General features: G+C 51.6%; 2 protein-coding genes across 3 annotated transcripts in view; one reads left to right on the forward strand and one right to left on the reverse strand.

Annotated features, from left to right (window-relative positions):
- TRIM10 (tripartite motif containing 10) overlaps positions 1-8590 on the reverse strand; it is a 10814-nt gene extending 2224 nt beyond the window's left edge. Inside the window, exons 1-5 of one of the 2 annotated variants that reach the window (XM_027776530.1) lie at positions 7556-8590; positions 4456-4551; positions 3626-3856; positions 2185-2207; positions 1741-1856 (exon numbers count right to left, since the gene is read on the reverse strand). In XM_027776530.1, the coding sequence (XP_027632331.1) occupies positions 1741-1856; positions 2185-2207; positions 3626-3856; positions 4456-4551; positions 7556-7870 (781 nt within the window). In that variant the 5' untranslated portion in view covers positions 7871-8590. Of the gene's footprint in view, positions 1-1740; positions 1857-2184; positions 2208-3625; positions 3857-4455; positions 4552-7441 lie in introns of both variants that reach the window. The other variant, XM_006160314.3, reaches the window with a different exon arrangement.
- Positions 8591-10795: 2205 nt separating this feature from the next.
- On the forward strand, positions 10796-18570 carry TRIM15 (tripartite motif containing 15). The gene is made up of 7 exons (XM_006160313.3): positions 10796-11358; positions 12868-12963; positions 13995-14225; positions 14949-14971; positions 16632-16747; positions 17036-17068; positions 17755-18570. Exons 1-7 carry the CDS (start codon positions 10972-10974, stop codon positions 18270-18272), a joined length of 1404 nt encoding a protein of 467 aa, XP_006160375.1. The 5' UTR covers positions 10796-10971; the 3' UTR covers positions 18273-18570.
- The last annotated feature ends 1151 nt before the right edge of the window (positions 18571-19721 follow it).

Raw genomic sequence — 19721 nt, forward strand, 5'->3', positions numbered from 1 at the left:
ATGTGTCTTAGATTCTTGTGCTCTGGGCTGGGGCTGAAAATTTGCATTTCTTTCTTTCTTTTTTTCAATACATATTTTTTAAGTTTATTTCCTTTCCCATGAGCAACAGAGACACAGAGAGAGCACCAGAGAGACTGCACCTCAACAAGGTCTGGGTGTCATAGTGCACTTCAAGCTCCAGCCAGCCCCAAATCATGGGCACACAGGTGCCGAGAGTAGGTCTCTGAACCGTCCCCTGTGGGTCAGCCTTACAGAGCATTGTTTTACCACTGTCCCGTGGTCACCCCCTTGCTGTGTCACGATCCTCCTGAGCAGCTGGGATCGCAGGCACGTTGCTCTTTCAAGCAGGCCTCACTACGTAGCTCAGGCAGGGCAGGAGCTCAGCTTCCTCAGCCTCAGCGTCGGCCTCGATAGGCACTGGGATTACAGATATGCACCCTCGCACTGGCTTCCAGGTCAGGCTGTCACGGAGCCCTGGCCTCCTGTGTGGCTCAGCCTGCAGCACAGAGTCCCAGCAGCACTGGGTTATTTCGTGGCTGGGCCAGGAAATCTGCATTTCTGACAAGTTCCAGGGGCCTCTAGTGTTGCTGGTTGGGAGTCCCACTTCGAGACCTGGAGGACAGGCAGGGCTATGTCTGTCTAGCTCCGTTTCTTACCCACGGATCGTGGGACATAGTAAATGCGCAGGAAACACCTGCTTAACGAGTAGATGGTCATTTATTTCTTGTTCTGCTTGGAAATAATTTTAGTTATAGTCAAAGATCAGCCTTTGATTAGAGTAAAATTTCCTTCCCAGTCAGGCCATTGGGAATACTTGCAGGAAGTGGACGTATGGGGAAGGTTCTAGAGTGACACTTTGTGGACAAGTCAATTAAAATGGGTGGCATCATGTGTGATGTCACTGGGGCTGGGGTGGGGAAGGGCCTGGCAGGGAGCTCCATATCACCCGGACTCTTCTTTCGAACCCTCCTAGCCCTCTTCACTGCCACTCCCTGTTCCAGAAAAGGGAGGGGAGTGCGGTCCCCCGGGGCAGTTGACTCTGAGAGCAAGCCCAGCGAAGGGAAGTGAGAGCGGGCGAGAGATAAGGCAGCCACCCAGGACAGAGATAGACAGCCGCTGGCTGCTCATTAACAGCGCCCGTCAGCAAAGCCTTATCACGTGTTATAAATGCTGCTGTGGATTTTTTAAATTATTGAGAATGGCAGAGGCTGTTAATCATTAGCTTTTATATTGCTAATGCTACGAGATTAGATTTATCTAATTATTTTTCAAGTCAGTCTTTTTTTGCATGTTTGCTATAGGGCATGCGCACTTGCCAGAGACAGAAACAGAAAGAGAAAGGCGAAGTGAGAAAGCGCTCCTCTGGCGGGAGGGCCATGGGTCCCTTCTCCACTCTCCTCTCGAGCTTTGGGTGTTGATGGCCCGCACCCAGTGTGCGCTTCCGGCTGCCAGGTACAGGACCCAAACCATGCAGTAGGCCGTGCGGGATCCAGCCTTAGCCTCCGTGGCATTCGCTGGCCCAGCAAACCAGTCCAGGGCTTTTCCCAGAAACCTTCACCTTTATTTATTCTCTTCATTGTCACATAATGATTCTGACAGGCAGATTTTATAAAAACTGCAAATAAGGAAATGAGGGCACCGGAAGGGGACGCGCCCACAGTCAGACCACGGTTTGCTGTGAGCAGGGGCCATTCCTGGCTCCACGTCCACCCACACGGTGGAGGCCCAGGGTCCGCTTACCCAGAAACGTCTTCATCTCCCTCTGCAGAGGAAGGGCTTGCTGGGAGAAGTCCCGAATCCTCTGGCCCAGCTCAGGGGACACAGCCTCTGGTTTCCGGCACTTCCTGGTTTCACTTCTAGGGGCACAGAAAAGGCAGGGTCCGGTGTCATCCTCCTTATGATGCCCCAGGCTCAGTCAGCCATCTTCTAGAAGGACGTGGGGGACAGGGGGTGCCAGCTCCCACAGGCAGACACGCCTCTTCTAGGATGGACCCCCCTGCCCACTCCTGGGCAGTGCTGAGGGGGTGTGCGTCTCGCTGTACCTGAGTTCCTCTGGGTGTTTACGTGTGGATTTGTGCCCGTGACGTGGCAATGCTGTGGTGTATTCGCATGTCGAGAGCTAGGCACATGGTACATGACTGTGTGCTCGTGTGGGAGAGGGGAAGACAGAGACTCAGTTCTCACCTTATGAGAGTGCTTCTGATGTCCTAGGAGAGAGGGAGAGAGCAGGGACTCAGCTTCCGGTTTCTCCCGCCCACCTTCCTTATGACTAGAAAAGATGAAATACCACATTCCTGGCCATGAACACAAAAACGACGCCAAATCTGGAGTCACACAGAGTGCTAGGTTTTAACAGGCTTTGGGGTTCAGAACTCAACCCGTTTATTTTACGGTCCTAAAATAAAATGATAGAATAACCTGCACCTGATAGAGGCAAAGGTAAACAATACCAAGTCTCCTGTTCTCAGTCCTGCTGTCTGTCTGTCTTTCTCTCTCTTTTCTTTCCTTCTGCCTTTCTTTCTTTTTTCTTTTTCTTTTCTTTTCTTTCTCTCTTTTTTCTTTCTTTCTGCCTTTCTTTCTTTTTTCTTTTGCTTATTTGTTTGCTATAGGGTATGTGTGATGGCCAGAGAGAAAGAGAAAGAGAGAAATCACCCCCCCCCAGGGGAGATGGCTACATCGCAATCCCTTCTCCTCCATTCTCCTGTTGGGGTTTTGGGCAGGCACACAGGCACATACACATGCACACGCACTTGGAGAGTTCTTCAAGTCCCTGGGTCCAGGACTTGAGCCCACAGTTGGCCATGTCAGATCCAGTTGCCTTAACCACCAGGCCACCTGACTGGCCCTCTTTCTTTCTTTCTTTTTAATTGTCAGAGGTGCATGCAGTCGCCAGGGATAGAGGAGAGAAGGAGAGAGGAAGAAGGAGAAAGCAACTCCCAATGGGTCATGGTCGCACCCCAATTCCTTCTGCATTTCTCTGTCTTGGTGGGATATTTTGCATGCATGTGGGTGCATTTCAACTACGGGGGCCTGGATTCAAGCAGTGCAGTCAGCCCGTGAGACCCAGTTCCCTTAGCCACTGGACCACGGGAGCAGCCCTCAAAGTACTGTTTCTACTCCCCTCTACTGTCGGCTCCTCACAAATGCCCTGGGATAGTTAAGGAAAGTATCCTTCCTCTTTTTTTTTTTTTTTGAGAGAGATTTTTTGCTATAGGGCGTGTGCGCTCGCCAGACAGAGAGAGACAGAGAGACAGAAAGCGAGAAATCACCCCCCGGGGGGATGGCCACGCCGCAATCCCTTCTCCTCCATTCTCCTCTCGGGATCTTGGGCATGCACGCACACGCGCCCGGCGTGAGTTTTAAACCACCGGGTCCAGGACACGAACCACAGTCGACTACGTGGGAGTCCAGCGACATAGCCATTACACCAACTGCTGGTCCCCAGGAAAGTATCCTTCCTCTTGAGGGGTGGAAGGGAGCGACAGACACCAACAGCAATGTGACGTGTTGGGGAAGCATGGAGAGTTCAGAGCCCTCTCAGGACAGCGGTGTGAGTGCAGGAGACACGCGTGGACAAGGCAAGGACGCGGGCCTCACAGCAGAGCGTGGCTGGGTGGGGGCTCACCGTCAGCAGCTCCCTGGCTGGCCTCTCGTTCTTCTCCTCCAGTTCTTCGATCAGAGCACTGAACCGGCAGATCTCCCCAGTGACCAGGAAGTCGAACTCATTCTGTTGCTTCACGAGGTCCCCATCCAGCCGCTCCAGCTGTGCCAAGAGGACGCTCTGCTGTTCCTCCAGGAACTGGTTCAGATGTGCGAACTCGGAAATCACCTGCTGCCTCTTGGTGGCCACCTGAGTCTGAGGAGGCAGGAGGAGAGGCCAGGAGGTTTTCCTCTCCTCCTCTCCTCCTCCCCTTCCTCCCCTTCCTCCTTTTCCCTTCTTGTCTTTTTCCTTACTTCACTCCTATCTCCTTCCTGGCCCACATCCACATCCTCCAAGGGTCAGTGGTAAATCCAGACGCGCACACCCACCCTTGCCTGGTCCCCAGGCAGGTCTGGAGCTGTGTCGTGGTTTCCTCTCCACCTGCCGACCCGTTCTGGGAGCTAAGACTGACCAGCCCTGCTCTGCAACCCGTTCTGGGAGCTAGATGCCCGGCCCTGCTCTGCTCCATCTGCTGGGGTTTTCGAAACGAGCAGGCTCAGGGGAGGCACACGGGAAGGTGGTGGAGACCCTGCCAGCGCTGAGCTACTTCACAGGTGCTATTTCACTCATCCTGACAGCAGTTTCATGAGGTGGTGACAATTTTAAATCTCCACGTGACACCTCAGTACACTGAAGTCAGAGTTGCCTGAGTTCTCGGTGTCAGAGTCAGACTCAGAATGACGTCAAAGGCCTACACGCCGTGGTGCCTCCATTTCAGGGGGACACTGGACCCTGGGGAAGGGGGGGCAACCTACCAGGAGGACTTGGATCCTTTTATTTTCTCTTGACTGGATTTCTTGAATCTTCTCTCTCTCTTTTCTTAGACACTTAAGACACTTCTGTATTTGTTCCTGGGGAGAAGAAGCATAAAATATTTGAGAGGGAAAAGTGCTTTGTTAAGGGGCATCATCTCATCCAAACACCTGCCTCGAGGAGCGACAGGACCCAGGGAGGAGGCATTCCTTGGCCGGCAGTGCTGAGCCTGCATCCCCCGACAGCTCTCTCTCTGGGGCTTGTTTCTCCTTTGCTTCGTGCTCCAGGAATTCTAATCAGAACATTCCTCCTTTATCATATGCCATCGGAGGCTGTGACTCCATTTTCTCACTTGGGTCTTTCTCTCTCTCTCTCTTTTTTTTTTTTTTTTTTTTTTTTTGGAGGGTTTTGTTTTAGACTTTTTTTTGGTGGGGGAGAGGTTTTTGCTCGTGCACTCTCCAGAAAGACAGAAAGAGAAATAAAAAGTGAGAAATCACCCCCCAGGGGGGATGGCCACGCCACAATCCCTTCACCTCCATTCTCCTCTCGGGATCTTGGGCACGCATGCACACACGCCTGGCATGAGTTTAAGCCACTGGGTCTGGGACTTGAACTACAGTCAACTACATGGGAATCCAGCAACATAGCCATTGTGCCAACTGCTGGTCCCTATTTGAGTCTTTCTTTAGGCTAAACATCTTCATTTATTTTGCTTCTGGCAAACTTGATATGCCCTTCATTGAAATTATTCCAGTTTGGGCCAGTTTCATGGCCTGGCAGTTAAGACGCTTACATTCCACATGGCTCACCCCGCTGTCTGAGTCATGGCCCTGCCTGCTTGAGAAACACTCCCGGTGCATGTGCGTGTGCGTGTGTGTGTGTTCCAAAATCATCAAAGGAGGGAGAGATGGAGAAGGGGTTGCAGCATGACCATCCTTCATGGGGTGCTTTCTCCATCTCCCTCTCTTCTCTCTCTCTCTCTCTGTCTCTCTCTGGCAAGCACATATACCCTTTGGCAAAATAAAAAAAAATTACTTTAGTTTCCCACATGTCTCAAAGGAAATATATGCAAATAACAACCTTACCTTGTTAATAGAACCAAAAGTGAATAGTTCCAAGTTGCGTGGAGAAATTTGGATAACACAAAAATAACCGATGAATTGCTTTTTTAAAAAAGTTGATTTATTTATTTCATGAGAACGAGAGACAGAAAGCAAAAAAGATAAGCACCCCCAGCAGGTCTCATGCCACGATCCCTGCCCTGCCCTCCCAGACAGCAGGACCGTGAGTGCATGTGAACCCCTCCCAGCACCTACAGGCCTGCAGGGAACCTGGCCGTCATCTCGCGTGCGGGTGCAGCACTGCTGGAGCAGCACGTCGCTGCACTACTGAGCTGGCCCTAAGGAGCTGTTTCTAAAACTATTTGCTCTATAGGACCGCCAGGTGGCATAGAGGTTAAGGGCGCTGCAACCATGGTTCGATTCCCAGACCTGGTGGCTTGCTTTCTCACTTTCCTTCTCTCTGTCCCTCTCTGGTCAAAATAAAATAAATAAATAAAGTTAAAAAAATAATTCTTAAAAACCCCCACAAAAACCTATTTGCTCTAAAGTTAGGAGCACATATACAGGCATTCATGTCCACACGTGTATGTTCAAAAATACACAGAGTACCCCAGGGCTGCACAGAGGCGCAGTGTCAGACGAGGTGCTCTGGGAAGCAGACCGCAGAGCAGGGGGCTGGTCTGGGGCCAGAGGCCTCACTGAGTGTGCTGGGAACACGGGATGCGTGACCCAGGCTGGCCAGGACTCGGGGGAAGCATGGCTTCGATACCCTCTCGGGGATGCTGTACCTCCGTCTCTCTCTCATGCATGGAGTAAACAAACTTTATAAAGTACGTACTGTGCTCTTATCAGGTGTCAACTAAGATATCCACACAGACACCCATTTTACTAAAACACAACGCACAACCACCCAAAATCATCACACAGTCTTTTAATGATAGATAAGATTACCTACAACATACCTTTACCCAACCTGGTGTACTAGGTTGTCGGGAAAATCCTGATGTATTTTTCTATGCAAAAATGTGTCCTGACTTTCCCAATGACCCAATATATAAGCACTAACTTATTCACAAACATGCAGTTACACCTACACATTCAAATACATACTCGGAGCCCCACCTAAACACACCGTACACACTCATAAATACACAGACATTAATGTGTATGCGCATCACCTGTGCAATTATCGCCTCAAACACAAACCACAGACACATTAATGCTTCACACAGACATACACTCAGTTTTTGACCAATAATTCATTCAACAAATACTTTTTTTAAAGAGAGATTTTTGCTATGGTAAACATGCACTTTCCAGAGAGACAGAGACAAACAGAAAATAAGAAATCATCTCCCAGGAGGATGGCCACACTGCAATCCCTTCTCCTCCATTCACCTCTCAGGATCTGGGGCACACATGCACACTCACCCAGCATGAGTTGTTGTTGGTGGTGGCTTTTTCCCTTTAAAGAATTATTTTATTTAACTTTATCCATCTATCTATTTTAATTGACCAGAGAGGGACGGAGAGAGAATAAGTGAGAGAGCAAGCCACTAGGTCCAGGACTCAAACCACGGTCAGTCATGTGGGAGTCCAGCACTTTGAACGACCATGCCACCTGCCAGACCGCTGGCATGAGGTCTGGGACTCGAACTGCAGTCGACTACGTGGGAGTCCAGTGATGTAACCATTACACCATCTGCTGGTCCCTTCATTCAACAAATACTTATTGAACACTTACAATCTGTCATCAAAACATAAAGCATAAAGGCATGATTTTCCCTGCCTGGGCCTGTTGGGCATGTGATCACACAACTGGAGAGAAAGAATTTGAATCCAGGGCGACCCAGAACAATCTACGACTCTGCTGATTCTCTTAGTGCAGTCTGATCCCAGACCCGCCCTGGCATCCCCATTTTCCTACCCTGTAGGGACCGGCTGCCTCCTCCAGGAAGCGCACGGTGTGGGCCCCATGCTCCCCGGCCTCCCGGCAGACCACACACAACTGCATCTCGTCATCCTCACAGAAGAAGTAGACCTTTTCCCCGTGCTCCGGGCAGACGTCCTCCTCTTCCAAGCCCAGCGTGGACACCAGCTTGAGGCGCTCGATGTTCTCCACCACGTTGGCCAGCTGCCAGTTGGGCCGGAAGCTCCCTGGGTGGAAAGGCTCCTTGCAGAGCGGGCAGGTGGGGGACTCCTCAGATTCCGGGCCTGGGATCTCGCAGTAGCGGGTGAGGCAGCCACGGCAGAAGTTGTGCCCACAGTCGATGGTGACCGGCTCCATCAGGGTGCCTTGGCAGATGGGACAGTTGACCTCCTCGGCCAGGCTGCTCACCGAGGCAGCCATGGCCATGCCGGTGCTGCTAGGTCTGTGGGCTCCTCGAGCTTACGTTCTCTGCTTTGTGAGGGAGAAGGGCTGGGGGAGCCGTGAGGACACACAGCGCACACTCACATGCTGGCAGGTGCACACGGCTGGACGCAGGCACATCTTAAATCTGCACTGACACCGGCCTAGTCACTCAGGCCCAGACGAGGCACCCACTTGCACCCCGGCAGTGGGTCTGTCATTCCACTCTCTCGAAGGAGCTAACACACGTCTCCCAACGGCAGAGATGCAGAAATAGCAGAGGGGAGGGAGAGGGCCTCACAGCCCTGCAGAGGTGACCTCAGTTACTCTCCAGACGGGCATCCATGACCTGGGCTTGCTGTTCCTTCCCGCCCGTCCCGAAGCGCTTCCTACAGAAGGGAAGTGGTCGTAGCGCAGCCGTCCACTGTCGGAGGAGATCGCTCTTCTTTTGGGTCTCAGAGTGGTGCTGCTCCCCGGCCTCCCCGCAGCATGGCCAGCTGTCTCCAGGGAGATTGCGGGTATCAGCCAGCCTCGGACTTGCCAGTCAGCTGCCAGGGGAGCATGGGGCCTCAGATAAGGTCCCTGTGCTGGGTGTACACGGCCCAGGCAATTTCAACCGCGATGCCCCAACTGGTCTGCCGTGGGCTTTGATATAGGTTAAAACAGCCCCTGTGTGGGGGAGGAGAAAGAGTCATGGCCGTCATAGATTCATGGTGACGCCACACCTTCCGCTGGCAAAAGCGTGGTAAATATGACCTTATTTATCCCTCCCGTCTGCTCTGAAATGCTGGCGCTGTTCTTGATAGACGCTCCACTTTGTAAATGAGAAAGCTGAGGCTCTGCCAGCTTATTTAGCTCATACACAAGTAAGGAGGTCCGTGACTGTAACTTGCAATCAGATCTTGGTCTTCCAGCAACGCTGTCCAGCAGCAATGCAATCCAAGCCATGCATGCACTAGAAATTTGCTAGCAGCTCTATAAAAAAAGTAGCTAGGAACAGGAGAGATTAATGTTAATATTTTATTTAGTCCCACATTTCCAAATTCTCATTATCCACATACACTTCGTATAAAAAGTCATTAATTCAATGGCTTACATTTCTTTTTATCTGTGCCAAGGTTTTGGAATCCGGTGAGTACTTTACTCACATAGCATGTCTCTTCAAACTGGCCACATTTCTATTTCTTTTTTTATAATTGTTTCATTTAACTTTATTTATTTGTTTATTTTAATTTGACCAGAGAGGGACAGAGTGAGAGAGAGAGAGTGAGAAAGCAAGCTGCCAGGTCCAGAACTCAAACCATGGTTAGCCATGTGGAAATCCAGCACCCTTAACCACCATGCCACCTGCTGGCTCCCCAAACTGGCTCACATTTCTATGCTCTGGAGCCATGTGTCACTTCAGGGCTGTGCTCTCGGGTGAGGGCAGGGAGGGAAGATGATACCCAAAGTAGCTGCAGTAAGAAGGGTGCACCAGGGGCCACTCAGGGGGCCTGGTGGTTAGGGCAGTTGGATTCCACATGGCCAACAGTTTAGTTCGAGTCCCCACACCCAGTGACTTGAATACACACTGGGTGTGTGTGTGTCGGTGCCCAAAGCTCCCAGAGAAGAACAGAGGACAAGGAATTGCAGTGTGGCCATCTCTACCATGAGGCGATTTTTCACTTTCCCTTTCTCTCTCTCTAGCAAACACATGTACCCTAAGGAAAAAATAAATAAAAGAAGAAAGAAAAGGAAGAAGAAAGGAACAGAAAGAAAGAGAAGGGAAGAAAGAGAAAGAAAGGAAAAAGAAAAAGGAAAGAAAAGAAGAAAGAAAAAGACAGACAGGCAGACAAGGTCAGGGAAGCAGCAGCGAGGCGCGGAAGGAGCCCTGCTCGTGCCTACAGAGGACAGATGAAGAGCCGCCACTGCTTGAGCTTAGTCCTGGCTCGAGCGCTGGAAAAGCACAGGACTTGAATCCAGGAGGCCGGGGTCGTCCCCAGGCTTGCGGCTTCCTAGCTCTGTGACCTTCAGAAAGTGACTTTACCTTTCAGTTTACATTTCCTTCTCTGTAAAATGAAGGTAATACCTGCCCCGAGGGGTTATTATTAGAATTGAGTATAACAGTAAGAAATTACTAAGCCCTAGGTAAACGGGGTTAAATCTGTTTATTTTTAGTTATTTATTTTTGTTTACCTTTATTTTTAGTTATTCATTCCATGAGTGAGAGAGCATACGCAGGTGAGAAAGACGGGGATGGGGTACAGCACCTCTGTCAGGGCCTTGCCACTGCAGCCCACCCCCAGCCTCAGCCGGCCTGGACCGTAGACATAAGCTGCCCATCAAATTTGGGGAGATCTCTGGATATGAACTGGCAACCTTCCCACCTACAGCATAAAAATAAAATTGCACTCCACTGTTATGCATACTACAGTGGGACAGTGTTGCTCAGTGGTGAGAAATACAGAAATATAGGAAAGGCCAGCACCAGCAGAGGAGGGCAGGTGAGCAGAGGAGGGCAGAGGAGGGCAGGTGAGCAGAGGAGGGCAGAGGAGGGAGGGCAGGTGAGCAGAGGAGGGCAGAGGAGGGAGGGCAGGTGAGCAGAGGAGGGGCGCTCATGATCAGTCCTCCCACAGTCGACCTGCAGCCTCCAAACAATCCGCCAGAGTCTCCGGAAGTCAGTCACCTGCTGCCATGTGGACTTTGACATTGCAGGCATGTTTCACAGCCTGAGGTTTATGGCTCCCACCTGCCCACTGTGACCGGAAGCACCTCCTCCCCACCCCACTGTGGTGGAGAGATTCCAGGAAACCCTGTCTCCCTGTGACCTCATGGTGTGCTCCACTCCCCACCCCTGGGACCAGGAGCAGCCAGAGGGGTGGGAGCCGGCGTGCTTGGCTGTCCCTGAGACGTGCTGGGTGAGTCAAGACCCCGGAGTTTGGACTGCTCACCTGAAGGGCGGTGGCCAGCGCTCTGGAGAGCACTGGGGCGGGGCCAGGTGGCTTCCCAGCGCTGACATCCTGCCCTTCTCTCCCGTGTGACTCATTTAAAAGGGACTCCATTTCAGACAGGAGATTCGTGTGGACCAAAGCAGAGGCCGGAGCGGAGGGTCTGGGGAAGGGACCGTGATGCCCTCAACCCCCTCCCTGCAGGCGGGCCACGAGGGGGCCACTTGTGCTGCCTGCTCGGGGCCCCTGGAGAATGCAGTGACGGGCCCCTGTGGGCACACCCTCTGCCGGCTCTGCCTGTCCCCGCCCCCCCAGATGGGGGCCCAGCCCTCCAGCAGGGCCCTGCTCTGCCCTCTCTGCGAGGACAGGGACGAGGAGCCGGCGGAGACCCCGCTGGCCCCTGTGCCCCTGGGCCCCCTGGGGGAGACTTGCTGTGAGGAGCACGGCGAGAAGATCTACTTCTTCTGCGAGAACGATGCCGAGCTCCTCTGTGTGTTCTGCCGCGAGGGTCCCTGCCACCAGGACCACGCCGTGGGCTTCCTGGACGAGGCCATTCAGCCCTACCGGGTAAGGAGTGTGAGGGGAGGGGGTGGCTCTGGGTGAAGCTCACTCCCAGGCTGCTGGGGACATGGCTGCACCTGGATGTGGGGAGCTCATCTTAGGGGGTTTCAGCTCCAGCCCTCAGAAGCCCCCCGGGGGATGGAGCACAAGGAGCTATAGCCATGGCCGCCTCTCTGCAGAGAGCCAGCCCAGAGCAGAGACTCCCCTGCAGGTTTCAGGCAGTGTGGACTTGCTCTCTCAGGGTCCCGGCTGGGTAGGGGACTTACCAAGGCCCTGGCCACGGGGTACAGAGGGAGGAGTGGAGCCAGGAAGGGCGGCATGCAAGCGTGGCTCTTCTTCCCGAGAAAGGGTAGGGCGGCAGTGTTCCAGCAGTGTGAGAATTTTCCATCCGGTCTTAGGGACATCCTCATTCCTTTCTGCCTCTTGTCATCAGTCACCTGGAGGTGGCCGCCTCAGGAATATCTCTTGAACCTTTAACTCTGCCTACCCCCACAGCCAGGCTCCCCATCTCTCACCCCAGCTTTGCACAGCCTCCCGCACTCCCTGTCCTTAGTCTCGTCCTTCCCAGGCACCTTCCACTCTGCTTGGAGGTGGCTCTTCCTGAAACACAAAGTCGATCATGTCACTCCACTGCTCGAAATCCTTCCCTGGGGCCCAAGGTAAGCCCAAGGCCTTTAACAAGGTCAAGGCCCATGCAGTCGGGATCCTGCCCTCCCGTGCAGTCTTACCCTCAGCCACTCTGATCAAGGCACCACGTGTCCAGCCAGACTGAACCGTTCCTGCTGTTTCCTAACTACCTCATTCTTTTCTGCTTTTAATACTTTTTGCATAGTTTCGTTCTCTTTCTCTCTCTCTCTCTCCCTCGTGCTGTTTTAACCATTTGTAAAAGCATGCAGTTTAGGGGCATTAAGTCCTTTCCTCTTTCTCTCTACCCAACAGGAAATTAATCTTTCTTTTCTTTTTTGGAGAGATTTTTGCTATAGGGTACATGCGCTCGCCAGCCAGACAGAGAAAGAGAGACAGAAAGTGAGAAATCAGGGGGGATGGCCGCGCCGCAATCCCTTCTCCTCCATTCTCCTCTCGGGATCTTGGGCATGCACGTACACACGCCCGGCGTGAGTTTTAAGCCACCGGGTCCAAGACACAAACCGCAGTCGACTACATGGGAGTCCAGCGACATAGCCATTACGCTAACTGCTGGTCCCAGGAAGTGAATCTTTCAAGGCCCACTGTAAATGTTTTCTGTTTCCTAAAGCCTTTAGCCTTGCAGGCAGGACTGTCCCGTCCCCACCTCACTGTGCACACCTCGACTACGACACTGGTCTGTCTCTCGATAGTTAATCACTCATGACTGACGCCTGCCCTTGAGGGTGATCTCTTCAGGAACGAGGACTGCATCTCTTTCCCCTCTCGATCCCTCAGCCCTCAACAGCGTGCCTGGAATATGGTGGCAGTTCCTATTTGTGAGCTGACTTATTAACTCAGCCACCTCTTTCTGACCATTCCTCCCCACAGGATCGTCTCAGGAGCCGACTGGAAGCTCTGAGTGTGGAGAGAGATGCAATCGAGGACTTAAAGTGTCGAGAAGACCAGAAGCTCCACGTGCTTCTGGTAAAAGCCACACCATGGGCCATTCTCCTTTGGGGGTTCTCTCTAGAGACGCTGGGCAGCTGTGGCCTGGTATCTGTTCTGGCTGGAAAGGACTGGAAAGTTTTTGGAATGAGAATTCACCTTCCTGCTGCTGCACCCAAAGCATTTGAGGTTCAGACTATCAGAGCTGGAAGAGGTTCTGAAGCCTTCTAATCCCAAATCCTTCATATTCGCCATTTTTTATTACACAGAGCAGAAAATTGTGGTCCAGAAAGCCATGTTCCCAAAGTCATATGGCAAAGCCCAAGCGCATCGTGAAATGCCTAGGCTCTGGGCCCATTGATCTCCCCACCCCGGCCGCCTTCCTGAAAGCATCACCTTCTTAGGGGGAGCTTGGGGTCAGAAGGAGCATAGCAGTGTCTGGAGTCAAACCTGACCAAAAGGCTGCCCCTGAGGATGGCAGGCTGGTAGTAACATATATTTGGCTCCCTCCTCCCTCTTTTTTATGCTACAAAGTTATCAAGGAGGCAATGTGCAACGTGGGACTTTTTGTACCTTGACCAAGGAGCTAGAGCGTTGGAGGATAAGATCTCTCTCCGGTATCTCTCAACTCCCATGAAAGAAGGCCCTGTAGAATGCAACCTCGGCAGCTAAGATCAACAACACACACTCTTCCCAACACAACTCTAAGTTGTGTTGATTCTAAACAACTTCTTTTTGTCATAAAGGATACTAAGAATGTCTATAATCATTTCCACCTAACGCTAGGGAAGACATAGTAGGGTTAAGTTGGATTTTGAAAAGTGAAACATGGTTCTGAAGGCATAATGTAGCATTATTATTAAAATTTCTAGTTAAGACAGTAGCACAACCCTCAGCTTTAGTAAGGTCATCCACTCTAAGATCTACCTACTTGTACTGTAGTATTACTGGGAGCAATGAGTCTTGGACCCTCTCCCTCTTAATGGAGATGGTCCTTAATATAGATGGTCCTCCTGGAAGCCAGGCTGTGAGCCTCTCCCTAATCATGTCTGTCTTTCTATCCCTTGCAGACTCAGATTGAAAGCAAGAAGCAACAGGTAGAAGCAGCTTTTGAGAGCCTACAGCAGGAGCTGGGCAGACAGCAGCGCCTCCTGTTGGCGAGGCTGAGGGAGCTGGAGGAGCAGATCTGGAGGGAGAGGGACGACTACATCTCAAAGGTCTCTGAGGAGGTGGCCCGGCTTGGAGCCCAGGTCAAGGAGCTGGAGGAGAAGTGTCAGCAGCCAGCAAGTGAGCTTCTGCAAGTGAGAGACACCACCACCTCACGGGGTAGAAGAGGGGTTCCACAGGGAAGAGGCACCGTGCAGTGGGCTGGAAGATGCCGAGAGGGAAGAGGGAGGGGGATTATCTCTAATCGTAGGGAGTCATGGTTAGCTGGTTCCTCTTGTCCAGAGAGGTTATGGAAATGCAGACCCCAACAAGCTGGAGTCTTGCCCAGGTCATATTAAGGACTTTGGGGGTCAGACCGTCTTGAATTTGAGCATTGACTCCACTCATTATGTGACTTGGACAAGTCTCTTAACCTCTCTGAACATGGAAATAACAATAGCACCTCACTCATAGGGTTGTATTTAAGTTGACCAGAGAAAAACAGAAAGAGAGAGGGGAAGTGAGAAAGCAAGCCATCAGGCCCGGGACTTGAACCACAGTCAGTCATGTGGAAGTCCAGAGCCTTTAACCACCACGCCACCTGCCGGCCCATCTCCACCATCCCTTAACTGTGGAGACAGAACCAACCCCAGGACAAGGCAGAGACAGAGGAAACAGCCCAAATGAACTGACTGCAGAGGCCCACGTTCATAGGGAAACATGATGTAAAAGAAGGTCTATGCGTAGGTCATTAAATAGACACAACTTTCCAGAGGAAGAGGGTTTTGAACTCATATTTTAAGGAAAGAAGGATGCACAGATCCCCTGATGGTAAGGACATGTGGAAACTAAGGCATGTTCTTGTGTTTCTTTTGTAGGATGTCAGAGTCAACCAGAGCAGGTAGGGCCCCCCCCCAGTCCCACGCCTCCACATGCTACATCAGGCACTCGCTGCCGCCCTTCTCCTGTGGATAGCTACCCAGAAAAGCAAAAGCGCTGCTCATGTACTCACACATAAACGAACACGCCAAACTTAAAGGGTCAGTTATAAAGGCTCACATTGTAGATGATTGGTTGGTACTCGAAACACATTTTTTCTTCTAGACATAAAGTTATAAATAATAGTCATTTTTTTTTTTTGAGAGGTTTTTGCTATAGGGCACGTGCGCTTGCCAGAAAGACAGAGAGAGACATAGAGACAGAAAGCGAGAAATCACCCCCCCGGGGGGGTGGCCATGCTGGACTCGAACCGCAGTCGACTACATGGGAGTCCAGTGAATAATAGTCATGTTTTTAGGCTGAGCCAGGAACACCTGTTAATCCATGAAATTATTCATACTTGAGTCAGTATCTAACACCATTCAGAAGGTAACTTGAAGGGAAATAGTTTCTATAGATGATAAGCGGGGAACCTGGAATGTTCTTTCACTCGCGGTTCCCGCTCAACTTCTCCTGTTTCCTTCTGAATTTTCAAATGCACCTGTAAAAGGACAGCTACCAGAAGCTGGGAGGCATTGTAAATTCTGCTCCTTTTTTTTTTTGGAGAGATTTTCACTGTAGGGCGCGTGCGCTCGCCAGACAGACAGAGAGAGACATAGAGACAGAAAGCGACACACGCGCCCGGTGTGAGTTTTAAGCCACCGGGTCCAGGACACCAACCGCGGTCGACTACGTGGGAGTCCAGCGACATAGCCATTACGCTAACTGCTGGTTCCCAATTCTGTTCCTTTCTTCTCTGCCCCTTCCATGAGATGCGAGGAGACATAGTGACATAAAGACTTCTTGTCCAATCACGTAGAAGAAAAAACTTAGCTGCCCGTGACATGTCTTCACACATGCTTTTCAAAGAGTGTTGAAGATTTAGATACAGTCGGGCTTGGAGGTGTGGTCTGATGAGGAAAGCGAGACTGAGGGGGGCCACGTTCTTGCTCAAGGTCTCCTAGCTGGTGACTAACAAAGACTGAGCTGAGCCCTGAATCAGGAACGTTTTCACTGTGATATGTATTTTCTTTCATTTCCTTTTTCTTTGCTCCTACTGGCTTTTCCCATATAAAGATGAGTACTGAGTTAGAATGGTTTCATAAGTTTTTCAAATGGTTGCCTATTGCCTTCTAGAAGTGAACAGGGGTAATGACCTCTGCCCCTTTCAGCCACCACAGACCCTGCCATTCTCTTAAAAGGCCTATCTCCAAGTGGTTACAATTAGGTCTTTTTTTATTTAAAGATTTTATTTAATTGTATTTATTATTATTGTTATTTTTTTATTTGATGAGAGAGGGAGAAAAAAAAAAAAAAAAGCCACCAGGTCCAGGACTCAAACCATGGTCGGCCATGTGGGAGTCCAGTGCCTCAACCACCACCCCACCTGCCGGCCCCAATTACGTCTTCTTAGCTCTAACGGAAATGCTGCTCGCCTTAGTAACGATACATTTCCAGCAAAGGTAAAGCTCTCTCCTCTAACTGCTCACCACAGACACCAAGACCATTCTTTAGTCTGATCTTAGCCTCATTCCGATACTATTTTGGAATTTGGACCTAACTGGTTACCAACTTGTCTGAAGGTGTGAGATGAAGACTTTCGTGAGTCCAGAGGCCATTTCTCCTGAGCTTGTAAAAAAGATCCGCAACCTCCACAGGATGATCCTCGCCCTCCCAGAGATGATGGAGACCTTCTCAGGTAGAGGGGAAGGGGCTGCGTGGGTCCCCACTCCCATAGTTTTCTTTCCCATCTTCTTTCCCCCCTCCTTCCCACCCTGACTCAGAGGCCTCCCCCTCCCCAAGCCTTCCCTTAGTGACCCCTCTCCACTCATGGGACCTCCCACTTCCAAGGACAGTAGACCATAGCAGAGGCTGAGCCTCCTTCCTGTCCCCACCCCTCTCCTCACACCCTACCCAGGACAGCCTGCCCTCGGAGTGCTGTAGAAATACTAAGTCAGATCTCTCTGTCCATTTCTACTTCCCTCAGAAAAGTTGACGCTTCACCTGGAAACAGATTCAGGTAAACAGTGGGGGGTGGGGTGGGGAGCCATCCTTTCATCCACCCATTTAATCCCTGGCAGCAAACAAAGCCATTCCATCTTGGATTCCGGATGGCTTGGGTCCTCTGGTCTGGCTAGCTTTGAGAGCTGAGCATGTTAGTTGTCCCACCATTTTTTCATCTATAAAATTAAATTTATAAATAGGATCTACTCCCTAAGTAGCTGCAATTAATGTTAGTTACTTGTATAAATATCATTCATTTAAGTAAGTTTGTCAAATAGGGCAAACCCTGGTTTGATAATTTATCATGATTTAGCAAACCCTCGTTTTTCACCTAGCATCTTGGAAGACTACAATTTAAAAGTAAATGCTAATTTTTTTGAAAAATTGTACAGTATTTGTTCAAGTCAATAGTCTTGCATGATGCTGGATAAATTTTCATAAGTGTCACCTTATTTTGACATATCAACAGATCGGAGCTTTTTAAACTTAGCCTAGAGATCCCGTTACAATGCAGGCCGGCTTAGCAGGTCTGAGAGGGGCCCAAGATCCCGCGTTTCTAACCAGTTCCGGGCGGTGCTGGTCGGCCCACCGTATTTTGTGAGCTGTCCTGTCTGTTCGGGGGAGGGGCCGCCGGGGTGCTCTCGGCACACGGCACCCCGTTGGGTCCCCGCTAGCTCGGTCGCGCCCGCCTCCTCCCCGCAGGGGCCATCACTCTGGATCCTCAGACCGCCAGCCGCAGCCTGGTCCTCTCCGAAGACCGGAGGTCGGTGCGGTACACGCGGCAGAAGCAGAACGTGCCCGACAGCCCCCGGCGCTTCGACGGGCTCCCGGCGGTGCTGGGCTCGCGCGGCTTCTCCTCGGGGCGCCACCGCTGGCAGGTGGCGGTGCAGCTGGGCGACGGCGGCGGCTGCACGCTGGGCGTGGCCGCGGCGGAGGTGAGGCGGAAAGGCGAGGTGCGGCTGAGCGCCGACGAGGGCGTCTGGGCGGTCATCCTCTCGCACCAGCAGTGCTGGGCCAGCACCGCCGCGGGCACCGACCTGCCGCTGAGCGAGATCCCGCGCCGCGTGGAGGTGGCCCTGGACTACGAGGCCGGACTCGTGAGCCTCCTGAGCGCCGAGACCCAGGCCCACATCTTCACCTTCACGGCCGCCTTCTCCGGCACGGTCTTTCCTTTCTTCGCCGTCTGGAAAAAGGGCTCCTGCCTTACTCTGCAGGGCTGAGGCGGGGCCTGCGCAGGGCGTGGAGCGGACGCCCGGCGCCCGGGACCCCGCTTCGCCCCCGGCCAGCGCGAGGCCCGGTGCGGCTGCAGGACGCGGCCTCTCCGAGCCCCGAACACCGGCCGGCTGCACTTTATGGATCTCGTACCCTTCCGCTCCCTGGCGTCCTGAGACAGCCGGGAAGCTCGAGCGGGGAGCGGAGGTAGGCTAGGCTGTGCCAGGACACGGGTGAGACTGGGAGCCAGCGTGCATTTGAAAGGAAAAAAAAAAATCTAAAATACAGATGTCAACGTTTTGGGGCCAGCAGGTGGTGTAATGGTTAACCTGGCCTCCCACGTGGCCGACGGCAGTTTGAAAATCCCACTGGGCACATGTGCGTGGGCGCCTTAAAACCCCAGGAGGAGAATGGAGAAGGGATTGCTGCGAGGCCATCCCTCCTGGGGGGTGATTTCTCACTTCCCCTCTCGCTGTCTGTGTTTTTTGGCAAGCGCATGCTCCCTATGGCAAAAACCTTCAAAAAAATTTAAAAGTTTCATAATTATTATCGTGGGAAAAAAACAGTACTTCTTGGACTTGCACTAATTTATACAGTTGGGGTTTATTTTGACACACACTGGAGATGCCTTTACCTTTGTAGGGGTTAGGGCCTCTTTGTCAGCCCTGGGGTGGGAAGGAACCCCAAGAGCCCTTCCTGTCTGACTCTTTAGCCTTGTAGAGAATGTCCCAATAAAGCGTGTGACCTCAGACCTCTGATTTCCGGCTCGTTAGTGCTGACGGGGCTGGGGGAAAGGCAGCGCAATCTGTCTGTGGTGAGAACGGGCTGAGGTGGGGATGGGCCCCTGAGCCCTCTGACCAACACACAAAGCTGGCCCTACTTCATTCAGGTCCACGTGATGACAGGGGCCATTACCAGACCCCTGTGTAATAAGATGACGCTTTTGTTCAGATCTAACTTCTCAGCGTCTGTTATTATTACTACTGTTATTATCTGGACACAGAAACAGACCTCATGTTAAAATAACCTTACAAAGCAAGGTATGAATCCTCGAAGTTCCCTCTACCACCATCCTTTCTGGATCCAACTTTTTCTTTTCAAGTTTTGATATACAGAAGTCTGCCCCATTCCCAATTCAGGTTCCCTCCAGCATGAGATGATGTTTTTTTTACAAGAGCACTGTAGTGCATGAGCCCTGCTCAAGTGTGGACCGGATGTCTTTAAGGCACGCTAAATGCTTGCACTAAGAGTGGATGGGCCAGCAGGTGGCATGGTGGTTATAGACACTGGACTCCCATAAGCCAACTGCGGTTCAAGTCTTGAACCTGGTGGCTTGCTTTCTCACTTTCCCTCTCTCTCTCTGGTCAAATTGAAAAACAATAAATAAAGGTAATTTTTTTTTTAAAGGAGTGGATTTAAAAAAAAAAAAGGAGTGTATTGTATTACAAAGTTGTAAC

The sequence above is a fragment of the Tupaia chinensis genome, unplaced genomic scaffold (genome assembly GCF_000334495.1).
Source record: "Tupaia chinensis unplaced genomic scaffold, TupChi_1.0 Scaffold000678_1, whole genome shotgun sequence".
NCBI lineage: Eukaryota > Metazoa > Chordata > Mammalia > Scandentia > Tupaiidae > Tupaia > Tupaia belangeri.

Bases quoted from the DNA above. Each gene is read 5' to 3' on its own strand.
- TRIM15 (XM_006160313.3), top strand. From the start codon at position 10,972: ATGCCCTCAACCCCCTCCCTGCAGGCGGGCCACGAGGGGGCCACTTGT. The intron at 14,972-16,631 runs GTAGGGCCCCCC...ACTTGTCTGAAG, and splicing joins GTCAGAGTCAACCAGAGCAG to GTGTGAGATGAAGACTTTCG. The intron at 17,069-17,754 runs GTAAACAGTGGG...TCCTCCCCGCAG, and splicing joins TCACCTGGAAACAGATTCAG to GGGCCATCACTCTGGATCCT.